Genomic DNA, 17,979 nt, shown 5'->3' on the forward strand with positions numbered 1-17,979 from the left:
TCTCCATTACTAATACTATAGCTGGTAAATAAACACAAAGCCAGAATAAAGTATTTTATTAGAAATAAAACAAAACACATTTTTATTTAAAATTAACAAACACAGTTATACTCACCTAATGTCCATTGAATTGAATCCCTCGTCTCCTGTAATAAAACAACAAAAAAAAAAACAACAACATCCATCGCCTGTCCGACGTTCTGTCCCACGTCGTAATCCATGTCTGGAGGATAAATAGTTTTCAACTTGGACAGTGCTGAGCTCACTGCAGTTCAGCCCGGCTGGAAACGTAGCCTCAGTGACCAGCAGTAACCTCGATAATGTCACTGCCGGTCACTGATGCTGCGCTCGCAGCAGTTCATTCACCAGTGGTTCTCAGCCTGGATGGTCGCATCTTGGCACCGTCCAAGTTGAAAACTATTTATCCTCCAGACATGGATTACCACAAATATGAACCCCACTTGCCATCCCTACAGGGCAAGTGAGAAGAGCCAGGCAAAGCACTAGAATTGGTGCATCTAATAGATGTGCCTTTTCTGGGCAGCTGTGGGCTGATATGTTTAGGCTGGGGGGGTCAATATCCAAGGCCCCTTACCAGCCTGAGACTACCAGCCCCCAGTTGTCCACTTTAGCAAGGCTGGTTGTACAAAATGGGGGGAACCCCACGCTGATTTTTAAAATTATTTCTTTAAATAATTTAAAAAAAAAAACAGCGTGGGGACCCCTGTATTCTTGATAACAAGCCATGCTAATGCTGACAGCTGAGGGTTGCCCCCAGCTGTCAGTTTTGCTGAGCTGGTTATAGAAAATACAGGGGAACCCACGCTGTATTTTTTTATTTACTTATAGCGCAGGTGGCGCCTGCTCTAATTGTTATTAGCGGCAGCAGGTGTAGGCTAATGGGAGTAATAGTGCCATCAGCCGCCAACTGGTGTCGCTGTTATCAGTTGAATATAACTCTCATCATTCTCCCTTGCTCACTTTGATCGCCGGCAGAGCAGGGAATGATGAGAGCTGTTTTCAGCACCCTACGCCGTGCGCCACTAACTAATGCAGCACACGGGTGGCACACGGTTGCCACACGTGTGCCACAAATATTACACACACGGTCACGGATATCTCCAGTACCGGTTCCTCCATTACCGAAAGTATCAGGATGTGTGAAACAGGCCTTATATGGATTCTGGAGAGATATCTGCTGTAAAAACAAGCTAAAAGACCTCCATGTGAACATACCCTAACTCTAGGTGTATATCTCCCCAAGTTAGTACCATTGCGGCTTCCTTCTAGGGTGCTATATTGTCTATTCCCCACAGTAGCATGACAGCCAGGTTCAGTATGAGATGGACTTAATTAAAGGTGACAACCCCTTTAATATGCATCTCAAATAAGAGGAATGTCACCCCTGATTTTTGTGGCGACGCTCAGATTTGGACGATTAGAGCAGGGCTTTGTTTTTTTTTCTTCCATCTGAAATGTCTGCAGCTTCCTCTACTGTACAGCACCTGTTGCTTCACAGTTGGGCTCTGCTCAGGACCTTTATTTAACCATTCTGCCACAGGAAGAAAGCCCGAATGTCTCCATAGTAACCTCCTGCACTTTCCCGTCCACTTTCTATAATTGTTCTTTAATATAAAGCCTTGACAGCAGAGCTGGGACAATGCACTGTCTGCCCTGATATTCTGCAGGGATTTCCAGTAAATTGCCGACACATTTCAACTGAGCTAATTTTATTCATGCACTATTTCTTAAAGGGGACTTGTCATCAGTTCAAAAATAGGCATTTTTTTCTATTATTGTATTCTCGCTGTTTCCTTGAGTATTTCGTTTTTTCTCTTTTTAAAATCCGCCTTACGGTTTAAGAGATATGGGCCTTTTTATTTAGTGCCTTTTCTTTCTGTGGGTGTGGCTCATAGGGTAAATATGCAGAGCAGTCTGAGACACGCCCCACTAGAGAACCCAGTGAGACACGCCCCCCTTTGTAAAGATAATACAATTAGTACTAAATAAAAAGGTCGATATCTCAGGAACCATTTGGCGGATTTAAAAAAGAAAAACATTGGGATGCTCAGGGAAGCAACGGGAATAAAATAAGAACAAAAACTGATCAATTTTGACCTAGTAACTAAATTACTTTAAAATCATGTCATTTCTCATAAAATAAAAATTCTGGAACATTTTATCACAGAACGTTGCTTTTTTTTTGCTTCTGTTATTCCCCCAGGAAATGTACAGTATGAAGAGAAAAATAGATGCTCCAGAATTCAATATTTATGGTGATTGCTAGTAAAAGTGCAAAGCTGAGACATTAAGTCTCATCATTTCACAATTTAGGCGGTCATCTAAGGGAGTACTGATGGATGTACGATTGACCTGAAATGAATTGATTAGGAACCTTACAATTTGAAACGTGTGGGCCTGACTCCTAGGATCCTTTTGCCCGTTAATCATGTTTTTAATGATTTAAAATAAAGAGGGTTTTTTTTGCTCTATGAACTCTGCCGTCTTTAATTTTGGTGGCTGAGGTTAGAATAGAAAACATTTTCCTACTTTACTAATTCTTGAAATGAATGGGGTTTGAACTTTTCGGCTCTGGTTGGGATAAACGTTAAACTTTGCCACTTGTTTTAGATAAGTCCCGTTTCTCCAGGAAAAAAAAAACCTCTGCAGGCAGTTTACTCCATGACTTTCCGGATCAAGTATTGCTGTGTTTTGGGTTGTTTTTTTTTTTGCATTCTCTTGACTTCTTTCTTTTCTAGTTTTGTGCCACTTTAATAAAAAAAAAGACAACAAGTGCAACTTTCAGGTTTCTTTGTAAAACTCCATAATTATTTTGCTGCTCCGGAAATATCCTGCACACTGGGAAGGCAGCTGCTCATTTCCAGGCACAGAGAGTGATGCCTCACGCTGGCATCTTGTCACATCTCCGTACACCTGTGCTCGTTTAAAAAAAAATCACCGGGACAGATCTTACAGACAAATGAAAGTTTATCGTCCTTTGTTGAAAGGCAGAACACTCATCCAACTTTCAGCTGTTCAAGAATTGATATCACCAGGGTCATTGTGACTTAGAAGAGCGCACTGCCGAGGATGCACTTCTGCTAATGATCCCATATCTGCACCATATTAGAACATTCTTAAAGGGGTCCTCTCATCAACATTGCCCTAGTCCATACACCTTGTGGTGGTCTTTGGACATGTCTTGGATGGAGACTCAACTAAGAAAAAACATTCCTTGTATCAGATATAATCAAATATTGCAATTTCCTCTTAAAGGGATCTGGCGCACAACCCTAAAGAGTTTACCTCCCCCTATTATAGAGCCATGTGAGTCCGACCTGCCCTGACTTACATGAACGAAGATTATTTTGGCTTCTTGGAATTTAAGGGGAGTCAAACTATTCTTTTAGCCCCTGTTTGGGGGGGGGGGGGTACCATTTAGTAGATTCAGGTACAGTCATTAGATTCTAAGGATTACCTTATTCTGGAGACATATTTATCTCCTAATAAATACATATTTTGTTACTTGACATGTCTGTTTTAGCAAATGTTTTTACTTAAAGGGAAGGCTTGTGCCAGACTATGTAGATGAGCTTTTTCCATTATCTATTAATTAAAAAAGCACTTTAGTACATTGGACAACCCCTTTAAGGGGGACTGGTCACCAATTCAAAAGTGGCCACTTTTTGCTCTTATATCATTCCTGCTGCTCCTCTGAGTATTACGGTTTTTGTTTTTTAGAAATCCGCCATATGGTTTCAGAGACACAGGTCTTTTTTATTTGGTGCTCATTTTTATTATCTTTACGTGGAGGAGTGGCTAATTATGCAGATCAGGACTTGTGTACACGCCCATTTAGTAAAGACCATAAAAATAAACACTGAATAAAAAGGTCCATATCTCTGGAACCGCATGTCAGATTTTTAAAAAACAAAAACTGGAATACTCAGGAAAACTGTGGGAATAACATAAGAGAAAGCATTGACAACTATAAATCTGTGTGTTGTGCTGTCTACTGGTGACTGCAGAATGAGTTAACTGAGATTCCATCGGTGAGCTCATTCTGACGATCCAATAGGACAGTTTCTAACTGTTTTATGAATTTTTCGGAGTCTTTTTCAGCTAATTTATGACATGAAAGTTGAACATGCAACAAAAAAAAAGCAAAACGGAACAAAACCTGTAATGAAACCCAATTGCAAAAATGATTTGTAGCCCAAAATACATGCATTTAAATGTAAAAATGTCTCTAAGGGTGGACAACTCATTTAAGTTGTGCTCTTTGTAGATGGAATCTGTATGCAATTTACATAAGATGCTCAGTAATATCAGACGTATTGTGGCTTTATCGCTCTATTTGCTTGTTACATTCATTTTCTGCTGACTGTGCGCTTCTGTGTATTTCTGCTGATCCGTCTCCTGTACAAGGGCAGCTAATCTGCTCCGCACACAGGCCCCTGTGGGGCAAATACGCCATTCTTGTCTTTCCTACTTTGTTCCTTTGATTCCCTCCTCGTCGTCCACACTGATACTTACTTTCTGAGCAGCGCAATTTCCTGCTCGCTGCTGACAGAAACAATTGTGTCCTCCGAGTCCTGAGGAACCAAATCCTGAATTTCAGCTGCTGAGAGGAGGAGAAAGCATAGTTCAGATAACAGTACGATGCGGCGAGAAAAAGACGACACTTACAGAGGCCTCCGAGGACTAAATATAAATGACAAAATTAGAAATGTGAACCAGGACTTAAAATCCACATACATTACAGAACTTACCCTGTACTGATCCTGAGTTACATCCTGTACTTATACCCCAGAGCTGCACTCACTATTCTGCTGGTGCAGTCACTGTGTACATACATTACATTACTGATCCTGCGTTACATCCTGTATTATACCCCAGAGCTGCACTCACTATTCTGCTGGTGCAGTCACTGTGTACATACATTACTGATCCTGAGTTACATCCTGTATTATACCCCAGAGCTGCACTCACTATTCTGCTGGTGCAGTCACTGTGTACATACATTACATTACTGATCCTGAGTTACATCCTGTATTATACCCCAGAGCTGCACTCACTATTCTGCTGGTGCAGTCACTGTGTACATACATTACATTACTGATCCTGCGTTACATCCTGTATTATACCCCAGAGCTGCACTCACTATTCTGCTGGTGCAGTCACTGTGTACATACATTACTGATCCTGAGTTACATCCTGTATTATACCCCAGAGCTGCACTCACTATTCTGCTGGTGCAGTCACTGTGTACATACATTACATTACTGATCCTGAGTTACATCCTGTATTATACCCCAGAGCTGCACTCACTATTCTGCTGGTGCAGTCACTGTGTACATACATTACATTACTGATCCTGCGTTACATCCTGTATTATACCCCAGAGCTGCACTCACTATTCTGCTGGTGCAGTCACTGTGTACATACATTACTGATCCTGAGTTACATCCTGTATTATACCCCAGAGCTGCACTCACTATTCTGCTGGTGCAGTCACTGTGTACATACATTACATTACTGATCCTGAGTTACATCCTGTATTATACCCCAGAGCTGCACTCACTATTCTGCTGGTGCAGTCACTGTGTACATACATTACATTACTGATCCTGAGTTACATCCTGTATTATACCCCAGAGCTGCACTCACTATTCTGCTGGTGCAGTCACTGTGTACATACATTACATTACTGATCCTGAGTTATATCCTGCGTTATACCCCAGAGCTGCACTCACCATTCTGCTGGTGCAGTCACTGTGTACATACATTATATTACTAATCCTGGGTTACATCATGTATTATACCCCAGAGCTGCACTCACTATTCTGCTAGTGAAGTCACTGTGTACATACATTACATTACTGATCCTGAGTTACATCCTGTATTATACTCCAGAGCTGCACTCACTATTCTGCTGGTGCAGTCACTGTGTACATACATTACTGATCCTGAGTTACATCCTGTATTATACTCCAGAGCTGCACTCAGTATTCTGCTGGTGCAGTCACTGTGTACATACATTACATTACTGATCCTGAGTTACATCCTGTATTATACCCCAGAGCTGCACTCACTATTCTGCTGGTGCAGTCACTGTGTACATACATTACATTACTGATCCCGAGTTACATCCTGTATTATACCCCAGAGCTGCACTCACTATTCTGCTGGTGCAGTCACTGTGTACATACATTACATTACTGATCCTGAGTTACCTGCTGTATTATACCCCAGAGCTGCACTCACTATTCTGCTGGTGCAGTCACTGTGTACATACATTACATTACTGATCCTGCATTATACCCCAGAGCTGACACTTGTAGTTCGCTCTCATGGAAGAACAGTCCGCACATTGATGTGTTTAGCATTCCATTGTAGAATAGGAAATGTAAGCAGCTACTCACTGTCACTGCCGCAGTCGAGGAATTTCTGCAGGCAGCTCTGGTAGGCACTTAATGTGCTGCTCTGTAAGAACACAATGAGCATTATCAGAGGATGTGACACATAACATGCTGCAAAGAGGAGTAAAGGACTGGATGGTTTTGTAGATAATACATTCAGAGAAGAAAGTCCAAAAAGCAAAAACATTTCCTGCACATACGGTAATTTTATATTGCTCAGAAATGAAAAAAAAAAAAGATCTCTGTCCCTAGATACAGCGCCGCACTCATCCACAGGCTGTGTCTGGTACTGCAGGACAGCTCAGACTATAGACATGGCTAAACGTGAAAACAATATTGGACGTTGGTCGATATGTAGTTTACCTGGTGACAGCGATGTCTCCGAGACCTGTTATCCGCTATTGTCTTAGTGCCATTTGTAGGTCGGAGTATTAAATTTTTCAGCTTAAATTAGGATCTCAGGTCGTATAATTTGTGACAATCACTGGTCCAATGGTGGTAAGGGGGCGAAATTAGCCGCGGAATATCACATACTATACAGCATAATGTACAGATACAATATAAACACTTACTATAACGATACAAGGGTCTGGGTTTGGTTCTGCTTGAACGGAGCTGAGCTGCAATACCTGACACAACCTGTAGGCTAAAGTGGAGCTGTTTTTTTTTTTTTTTCAAAAATGCAACCTTGTTCAATATACTGTAGAAGTGAACTTTCATTTTTATATTTAATAAATTCTTTATTTTTCTTTATTTAAAAGAGTAGCACAAAAACAGAGAAAGGTAAAAGGTGACGTTTCAGAAAAAAGTACCTCAGCTACCAGGTTGTCAAACAACTCTTCTTGCGCCCGGGTTGTCAGGATTGGATTGTTTTACCCGGATGCTAACACTCACCTGTTGCTCGGACAAAGGCAGAGAGATTGTGAGCAATGATCCGCCCGTGGACTCCTCTTCTTCACTGCAGATGTCTGTGCGGAACAAAAGAAAATACAGATCATAATCCAGGCGAATCTGTATCTATGTAATCTGAGAGCAGCATGATGTAGATGTAGATACCCTGATTCCAGCAATGTGTCATTTACTGGGCTGTGTTTTGCTATTTAGTGTTTTATCATCAGGAGATTATCATCACTACAGGACTAGGTGTCTCATACCTCCTGGTCCAACCGCATCCCCATCACTGATTTGGAGTTTTCTGCCTATGCACAGTGTACACAAAAATCTGCCATTCAGTGGTGTGGGTGGAGTTATACAGAGCTCAGCATTCCGAGCTCTGCAGCCGAAAAACTGTGATTATATCAAAATGACAGCAAGCAACCCAGCAAGTGATACATCGCTGGAATCGGGGTCTCAGACCCCATATCCTGCTGTTCTCAGATTACATAACAAAAACCTGTTGACAGATTCCCTTTAAGACCCAATACATAAGGTCATATTAGATGTACGGTACATGTTATATCTGTATTTTTTATGGGTAAAACACCGACCCATTATAGTATATGGGATGATCAAATGCCTGCTTTTTTTGTGAGACCAATTGTCTTAAAAAATAAATAAAATAAATAAATGGAGATTGGAGTTTTTTTCTTTTTTTTTGCATCTACGAAAAAATGGACACAATGGCCAAAAATGGATAAAATTGGATGAAAATTGGATTTGACTCATTGATGAAAAATGGTTGTTTTTTCTTACTCAAAGAAAGGAATTAGTTTTTAATAAGACTTGAAGAATTGTGAATGCAGCTCTGGAGTATAATACAGCTATGTACACGGGCCGATCTCTCCAATATTTAATAAACATGAGGTTTCAGTAATGTATCAGAAGATCGTTGGAGCTTATAGAGTCTGCATGAAATGACCTTGCTCAGTGTCCTTGGAAAAGGTTTATTGTTATCATCAATATATTGCTTTTGCTAAGAAGCAGAGAACAGATTATTCATCATGGAATAATATGATCTCGATGAGATAGCGGCATGAACTGGAAAACATGACAATACTTGGCTTCCAAGTGGATTTTTATTATGACTATAGAAGCCTAAGTGCAAAAAAATGTTACTGCTATAGGAAGCGAGTAGGTGGAAAGTGGAAAAATGCATTCTAACTAAGGCATAAATTGTATCCATGATGGTCGTTCGTTTCATTATCACATCACTCAGATTAATCATCTGTACTTTCATGCAAATAGAAAGGGCAAATGCTCTGTAATTTCCTAATTAGGAAACATATGGACAATCAACATGTGTACACTTAAAGGGGTCATCTGGGAACTTTAGCATAGCTATCAATGCTTGTTTATTTGGGGTCTTGTCATGTCCCACAACTTGGGAATCATATAGTATTGTGTTGTTGCATTGCTATTCAATAAGGTTTGTGTCTCAGTTCACACCGTGCTGTCAAAAATATGTCACGGATCCCAACAACGGGTTAGGGATCTCGGGGAGGATACCTTTATCGTCCTCACTACTCACACTAATTTGTCACGAACCGGGGTTGTTTGATGGCCCCTGGTTCCTTCTGAAGGGGATTTATCTACAGTGGGGCAAAAAAGTATTTAGTCAGTCAGCAATAGTGCAAGTTCCACCACTTAAAAAGATGAGAGGCGTCTGTAATTTACATCATAGGTAGACCTCAACTATGGGAGACAAACTGAGGAAAAAAAATCCAGAAAATCACATTGTCTGTTTTTTTATCATTTTATTTGCATATTATGGTGGAAAATAAGTATTTGGTCAGAAACAAACAATCAAGATTTCTGGCTCTCACAGACCTGTAACTTCTTCTTTAAGAGTCTCCTCTTTCCTCCACTCATTACCTGTAGTAATGGCACCTGTTTAAACTTGTTATCAGTATAAAAAGACACCTGTGCACACCCTCAAACAGTCTGACTCCAAACTCCACTATGGTGAAGACCAAAGAGCTGTCAAGGGACACCAGAAACAAAATTGTAGCCCTGCACCAGGCTGGGAAGACTGAATCTGCAATAGCCAACCAGCTTGGGGTGAAGAAATCAACAGTGGAAGCAATAATTAGAAAATCGAAGACATACAAGACCACTGATAATCTCCCTCGATCTGGGGCTCCACGCAAAATCCCACCCCGTGGGGTCAGAATGATCACAAGAACGGTGAGCAAAAATCCCAGAACCACGCGGGGGGACCTAGTGAATGAACTGCAGAGAGCTGGGACCAATGTAACAAGGCCTACCATAAGTAACACACTACGCCACCATGGACTCAGATCCTGCAGTGCCAGACGTGTCCCACTGCTTAAGCCAGTACATGTCCGGGCCCGTCTGAAGTTTACTAGAGAGCATTTGGATGATCCAGAGGAGTTTTGGGAGAATGTCCTATGGTCTGATGAAACCAAACTGGAACTGTTTGGTAGAAACACAACTTGTCGTGTTTGGAGGAAAAAGAATACTGAGTTGCATCCATCAAACACCATACCTACTGTAAAGCATGGTGGTGGAAACATCATGCTTTGGGGCTGTTTCTCTGCAAAGGGGCCAGGACGACTGATCCGGGTACATGAAAGAATGAATGGGGCCATGTATCGTGAGATTTTGAGTGCAAACCTCCTTCCATCAGCAAGGGCATTGAAGATGAAACGTGGCTGGGTCTTTCAACATGACAATGATCCAAAGCACACCGCCAGGGCAACGAAGGAGTGGCTTCGTAAGAAGCATTTCAAGGTCCTGGAGTGGCCTAGCCAGTCTCCAGATCTCAACCCTATAGAAAACCTTTGGAGGGAGTTGAAAGTCCGTGTTGCCAAGTGAAAAGCCAAAAACATCACTGCTCTAGAGGAGATCTGCATGGAGGAGTGGGCCAACATACCAACAACAGTGTGTGGCAACCTTGTGAAGACTTACAGAAAACGTTTGACCTCTGTCATTGCCAACAAAGGATATATTACAAAGTATTGAGATGAAATTTTGTTTCTGACCAAATACTTATTTTCCACCATAATATGCAAATAAAATGTTAAAAAAGCAGACAATGTGATTTTCTGGATTTTTTTTTTCTCAGTTTGTCTCCCATAGTTGAGGTCTACCTATGATGTAAATTACAGACGCCTCTCATCTTTTTAAGTGGTGGAACTTGCACTATTGCTGACTGACTAAATACTTTTTTGCCCCACTGTATATCCCACTTCCCAGTTCCAGTTTGGAACCTACAGCTCTCTGGCGCCCCCTTACCCTCAGGTCAGATTAGGTACTGGACCTTGGGTAATTAGTCGCCAGAAAGGCTGCCTGCTATGTACTGGCTATTGGGCTCACTGCAGCAAGGGCGATTAACTACTCCCACTCAGGTGGGAACAATAATTAACAACGCCACCATTGATAGAAAGCTTCCAAATCGCACAGAACAAAGTATGCTGCCACCAGCTCCGATTGCACCAAAGGTTAATGGGTCCGGAGCCAACCCAAATCAGTGGCATAATTCACTTTAGAGGAAGCAACAGTTAGTTCATAGAGAAGGAAGAGACAGCTAGTAAATTATATATTTTACTCCATAAAAAGTTAGGCAGTGTTTACAAAGTATTAGATATTATTAAGAAGACATTTCATATATACATTACAGATTACAAAATAAAATAGGATTAACATTGAAAAGAGAACACTTACAGGTCGTTATGTCATGGTATCATTTTGGCTAGCCTGTGGCTTAGGAGGATAAATACATCCAGATGCATAGAACAGCTTTGCGGAGCTGGTGTTAGCTCGCTTCCTGGGCCAAGACTCAGCCACTACTCAGCAGGCGTAAAAGATATGCTCTCTCGTCGTGACATCACTAAGTGGGCTGACTAATGATATGCACCCTTTCCTCAGAATTTACGCTTTGCAGTCCCTCTAACAAAGACATTCCTGAGTGAGAAGGGAGGGGGAACGAGTGGCTAGGTCGTCTGCATTTTAAAAGCCACACCCTGCTCACACATTAGTATCAAGTTGCACAGTGTATCTGCCGTAGGGCTTTGTTTGTGGTATGTGCAAGTGCAGAGAGGGGAGAGAAGGGGGGTCCAAGCTGCAGTGTGTGTCTAGGACAATGGTCACATCTGCAAAAAATTTTCAGACCATGGTATTTTACATTATCGTGACAGTTTGCCTTTTAGAAGTTTGCCTTGTCGCTCTCACTGTCTGCCTTCCCATCTCTGATGTCAGTAACTCCTCCCTTCATTTTCCTCATTCTGACTAGGTCAGCCATGTTATGAAGCTAGTGTATTGCATCCCTGGTCCAGTATAATCTTTTTTACCTACTATAATTGTGAACAACTATAAGAATTCAGCTTGAAAAGAAATCATCATACGTGCCTCTGCAGTTGAGTCAAGCTATCTAATGAAATCTCTTTGCGTGAGTACTAGTACGTAGAGAGCCAAGAACTCTCTCTACGTACTAATACTCACAAAAAGAGATGTGTGTGAGTATTAGTACTCACACAAGAGACAGTCTCACACTCACAGCCTAGTTAGGGAGTCAGAATAGGTCTGATTAATAGATTGTACACCGATTTGCAGAATGAAGAGGTCACAGCACTGTAGTCAGGACCCCGACCCCTTCATTGTTTACATGTAACATAGTAACATAGTTAGTAAGGCCGAAAAAAGACATTTGTCCATCCAGTTCAGCCTATATTCCATCATAATAAATACCCAGATCTACGTCCTTCTACAGAACCTAATAATTGTATGATACAATATTGTTCTGCTCCAGGAAGACATCCAGGCCTCTCTTGAACCCCTCGACTGAGTTCGCCATCACCACCTCCTCAGGCAAGCAATTCCAGATTCTCACTGCCCTAACAGTAAAGAATCCTCTTCTATGTTGGTGGAAAAACCTTCTCTCCTCCAGACGCAAAGAATGCCCCCTTGTGCCCGTCACCTTCCTTGGTATAAACAGATCCTCAGCGAGATATTTGTATTGTCCCCTTATATACTTATACATGGTTATTAGATCGCCCCTCAGTCGTCTTTTTTCTAGACTAAATAATCCTAATTTCGCTAATCTATCTGGGTATTGTAGTTCTCCCATCCCCTTTATTAATTTTGTTGCCCTCCTTTGTACTCTCTCTAGTTCCATTATATCCTTCCTGAGCACCGGTGCCCAAAACTGGACACAGTACTCCATGTGCGGTCTAACTAGGGATTTGTACAGAGGCAGTATAATGCTCTCATCATGTGTATCCAGACCTCTTTTAATGCACCCCATGATCCTGTTTGCCTTGGCAGCTGCTGCCTGGCACTGGCTGCTCCAGGTAAGTTTATCATTAACTAGGATCCCCAAGTCCTTCTCCCTGTCAGATTTACCCAGTGGTTTCCCGTTCAGTGTGTAATGGTGATATTGATTCCCTCTTCCCATGTGTATAACCTTACATTTATCATTGTTAAACCTCATCTGCCACCTTTCAGCCCAAGTTTCCAACTTATCCAGATCCATCTGTAGCAGAATACTATCTTCTCTTGTATTAACTGCTTTACATAGTTTTGTATCATCTGCAAATATCGATGTTTTACTGTGTAAACCTTCTACCAGATCATTAATGAATATGTTGAAGAGAACAGGTCCCAATACTGACCCCTGCGGTACCCCACTGGTCACAGCGACCCAGTTAGAGACTATACCATTTATAACCACCCTCTGCTTTCTATCACTAAGCCAGTTACTAACCCATTTACACACATTTTCCCCCAGACCAAGCATTCTCATTTTGTGTACCAACCTCTTGTGCGGCACGGTATCAAACGCTTTGGAAAAATCGAGATATACCACGTCCAATGACTCACCGTGGTCCAGTCTATAGCTTACCTCTTCATAAAAACTGATTAGATTGGTTTGACAGGAGCGATTTCTCATAAACCCATGCTGATATGGAGTTAAACAGTTATTCTCATTGAGATAATCCAGAATAACATCCCTCAGAAACCCTTCAAATATTTTACCAACAATAGAGGTTAGACTTACTGGCCTATAATTTCCAGGTTCACTTTTAGAGCCCTTTTTGAATATTGGCACCACATTTGCTATGCGCCAGTCCTGCGGAACAGACCCTGTCGCCATAGAGTCCCTAAAAATAAGAAATAATGGTTTATCTATTACATTACTTAGTTCTCTTAGTACTCGTGGGTGTATGCCATCCGGACCCGGAGATTTATCTATTTTAATCTTATTTAGCCGGTTTCGCACCTCTTCTTGGGTTAGATTGGTGACCCTTAATATAGGGTTTTCATTGTTTCTTGTTTTCCTCGTCATTTACAACCATTCTTTCCTCACTATTTTTTAAGGGGCCTACATTTTCAGTTTTTATTCTTTTACTATTGATATAGTTGAAGAACAGTTTGGGATTAGTTTTACTCTCCTTAGCAATGTGCTTCTCTGTTTCCTTTTTGGCAGCTTTAATTAGTTTTTTAGATAAAGTATTTTTCTCCCTATAGTTTTTTAGAGCTTCAATGGTGCCATCCTGCTTTAGTAGTGCAAATGCTTTCTTTTTACTGTTAATTGCCTGTCTTACTTCTTTGTTTAGCCACATTGGGTTTTTCCTATTTCTAGTCCTTTTATTCCCACAAGGTATAAACCGCTTACACTGCCTATTTAGGATGTTCTTAAACATTTCCCATTTATTATCTGTATTCTTATTTCTGAGGATATTGTCCCAGTCTACCAGATTAAGGGCATCTCTAAGCTGTTCAAACTTTGCCTTCCTAAAGTTCAATGTTTTTGTGACTCCCTGACAAGTCCCCCTAGTGAAAGACAGTGCCAACACTCTAATAGCCAAAATCAGGACATTTAATCCTTGCCCCGTCACTACATGGCACCTTTAAAAATGTCAGAACCACCCTCGTTTTGAGTGGGTCCTAATTCCTAAGACTTTCCCACCCAAAATCTGGACTCTAGGTACAGTAGCTCGGCCAAACACCACTTAAAGAGTAGCTGAACCTTCAAAAAATGTTTGACAAGTTGGAATTTTTCATCGGTTGAGATCTATGCCCACTTCATGGCAAAGCTTTTGCATCTTGATTTTAGTGATTGACCAGGGTTTCGGCACCCTGATTTTTACTGTTCAAAATTTTGGACACATTCCGTAGTCTGCACATTGAGTTTTTAGGAGGTTTTTTTTGGCATGGGTCCACTTTAAAAAAACCTATTTGAGACACAAAAGCTTGAAAGACTCGTCCTACTCATTTTTATGGTAAAACCACTTTACTGTTTATATTTTCAGAGTTTTGAGTGTTTTTTTTTTCCACTTCGGGTTTTGAGAAATACTTGGCGGAGGTGGAAAAAAGTGGATGTCACTTCTGAGAAGAGGATGGAACCGCTAGAATCTAGGCACTGTCCAATCACGATTGCTTACAATGAAAAATCTATTGAAAAATTAAAAACAAAATAAATAAATAGATAAAAAATAAAAATGTGTAAAGCAAGATATAATTGAAAGTAAGCAAACAGGCAGAGAGAAAAAATATTCAGGTTCTGCGGACCATATTTTGGCACAATATTTTCTTTTATCCATTGCAATGACAATTGCGATTAGAAACGCGTCGAGACGCAATGTGTGGAGCTGTAACAACCAGAGGACACGTTGTCTTGGGATATATTTACTATTATTTATGCTATTACATATTGAGGTATGTGGACCTAAAATGGTAGGACACAAGTTTTGTAAACCACGGGGTCAGTGTGGGCCTTTTTTTTTAAAGGGATAACTCCTTGGCACCACATCATTGTGTACAATTCTTGTCACTGGCTCACTCAGTGCCATCTCCAGCCATAATAGTGTAGGATCTCGTATTCTAGATGCATAATTGATTTCTCTTTATCACTCTCAAGTTTAAAAATCACTGTTTAGAATTAGAAAATGATAGCTACCGTCCTCCAAGAACAGTGCCCCACCAGTCCACAGGATGTATGGGGTATTGCAACTTGGTAAAAAAAAAAAAAACTACAAACGTTCATTTTTTTTCCCCCATACATTTTTTGCAATTAATTTGTGTACTGTACTGTCTACAATGATTTATATTTCCTCTATTGCAAAATGAACCAAAATATCCCCTCCGTCCTGATCTTGTATATTACTGGTGATAAGTGGAGTTTGCATCTCTCTCGTCTCCTTCAGTTCATTTCCTACCACGGGGCTCCAGGCCATATAATTAGGAGAGGGGGATGTGGATACAATACCGTACAGGACACAGGCGGCGGCACCATACACATATAGGGAATTACCGGTACATTTGCTTTTGCTACATTATTACTTATCAATAATATATGTGTCCATATCGCTGAGGCTTTCCTGGTCTCCTGTGCAGCTTTATATAGATATATATAAGATCCAGATACTGACAGCCGGTAATAGTTGTCTGTCCTCTCCTATCTGATCACAAGCTAACTGGCGGAGCTCGCACACCCCAAAGGGAAATACAGGGACTCCAGCGCACGGTGAAAAATCTATCCTGCTTGTCAGAAGGAGCTCAGACGGTTATATCTGCAGACAGGGTCAGACAAAGAGGAGAACGCAAGGTGATGACATCCTAGGATGGAAAAATAATGAATATAAGTAAAAGAATAAGCTGGATCCATGCGAGGACCACCCATCTACCATGCACCATTCAGAACACTGGAGTATTTTTAAGTGGCAAAGGGGTTCTTAGGTATACGTACCAAATGTGAAGGCTAGGAAAGAGGAACACATACTGCAGTGCTAAGACCCATCCCTAACCTCTCCCAGTGCTTTATATGCACCCACACAAATATATTGCTCCTAGTGAAGCCCACTATGGTTCACATATAGCCACCACAGTGCCCACTACACACAGAATGATGCCCTCAGTATCCCCCCCACACAGTATGAACCCCTCACACATACTATAATGCCTCCTGAATGACTCACTACACAAAATCATGGCTCCACTATAACCCACCACACACAGTATGATGCCCTCAAAATAGTCCCTCACACACAGTATGATGTCCCCACAGTACATTCCCCCCACCCACAGTATGATGTCCTTACAGAACATTCACTCACACACACACAGTATGATGTCCCGACAGTACATTCCCCCCACACACAGTATGATGTCCCACAGTTCATTCTCCCCACAGACAGTATGATGTCTCCACAGTACATTCCCCTCACACACTATGATGTCCCCACAGTACATTCCCCCCACACACAGTATGATGTCCCACAGTACATTCTCCCCACACACAGTATGTTGTCCCCACAGTACATTCTCCCCACAGACAGTATGATGTCCCCACAATACATTCCCCCCACACACACAGTATGATGTCCCCACAGTACATTTCCCCACACACAGTACTATGTCCCCACAGTACATTCCCCCCACACACACAGTATGATGTCCCCATAGTACATTCCCTCCCACACACACACAGAGTATGATGTCCCCACAGTACATCCCCCCCCCACACACAGTATGATGTCCTCAAGAGTATATTTCCCCACACACAGTATGATGTCCCCACAGTACATTCCCCTCACACAGTATGATGCCTCTACATTGTTCCCACAAATTATGATACACTGATGCACTCACTGTACTTTCCCCCACACACAGAATGTTGTCCCCACAGTACATTCCCCCACACACAGTATCATGTCCCCACAGTACATTCCCCACACACAGTATGATGTCCCCAGAGTGCATTCCCCCACACACACAGTATGATGTCCCCACAGTACATTCCTCCATACACAGTATGATGTCCCCAGAGTGCATTCCCCCACACACACAGTATGATGCCCCCACAGTACATTCCTCCATACACAGTATCATGTCCCCAGAGTGCATTCCACCACACACACAGTATGATGTCCCCACAGTACATTCCCCCACACACAGTATGATGTCCCCACAGTACTTTCCCCTACACACAGTATGATGTCCCCACAGTACATTCCACCACACACACAGTATCATGTCCCCACAGTACATTCCCCCACACACAGGATGATGTCCCCACAGTACATCCCCCCACATACAGTATGATGTCCCCACAGTACATTCTCCACACACAGTATGATGTCCCCACAGTACATTCCCCACACACAGTATGATGTCCCCACAGTACATTCCCCACACACAGTATGATGTCCCCACAGTACATTCCCCCACACACAGTACGATGTCCCCACAGTACATTCCCCCACACACAGTACGATGTCCCCACAGTACATTCTCCACACACAGTATGATGCCCCACAGTACATCCCCCCACAAACAGTATGATGTCCCCACAGTACATTCCCCCACACACAGTATGATGTCCCCACAGTACATTCCCCCACACACAGTATGATGTCCCCATAGTACACTCCCCCACACACCCCTCCCCCCACAGTACATTCCCCCACACACAGTATGATGTCCCCACAGTACATTCTCCACACACAGTATGATGCCCCACAGTACATCCCCCCACAAACAGTATGATGTCCCCACAGTACATTCCCCCACACACAGTATGATGTCCCCACAGTACGTTCTCCACACACAGTATGATGTCCCCACAGTACATTCCCCCACACACAGTATGATGTCCCCA

The 17,979-nt window shown here is 42.0% G+C and overlaps 1 protein-coding gene across 5 annotated transcripts in view; it reads right to left on the reverse strand.

Moving 5' to 3' along the window:
- LOC138648963 (serine/threonine-protein kinase Nek11-like) overlaps positions 1 to 17,979 on the reverse strand; it is a 247,426-nt gene that overhangs the window by 23,959 nt on the left and 205,488 nt on the right. For 4 of the 5 annotated variants that reach the window (XM_069738970.1, XM_069738973.1, XM_069738974.1 and 1 more), the window contains 3 exons: positions 7,317 to 7,390; positions 6,426 to 6,486; positions 4,537 to 4,624 (listed from right to left, as the gene is read on the reverse strand). In XM_069738970.1, the coding sequence (XP_069595071.1) occupies positions 4,537 to 4,624; positions 6,426 to 6,486; positions 7,317 to 7,390 (223 nt within the window). The remainder of the gene's footprint in view (positions 1 to 4,536; positions 4,625 to 6,425; positions 6,487 to 7,316; positions 7,391 to 17,979) is intronic. The other variant, XM_069738971.1, reaches the window with a different exon arrangement.

This window comes from Ranitomeya imitator, chromosome 9, assembly GCF_032444005.1.
Source record: "Ranitomeya imitator isolate aRanImi1 chromosome 9, aRanImi1.pri, whole genome shotgun sequence".
Classification (NCBI taxonomy): Eukaryota; Metazoa; Chordata; class Amphibia; order Anura; family Dendrobatidae; genus Ranitomeya; species Ranitomeya imitator.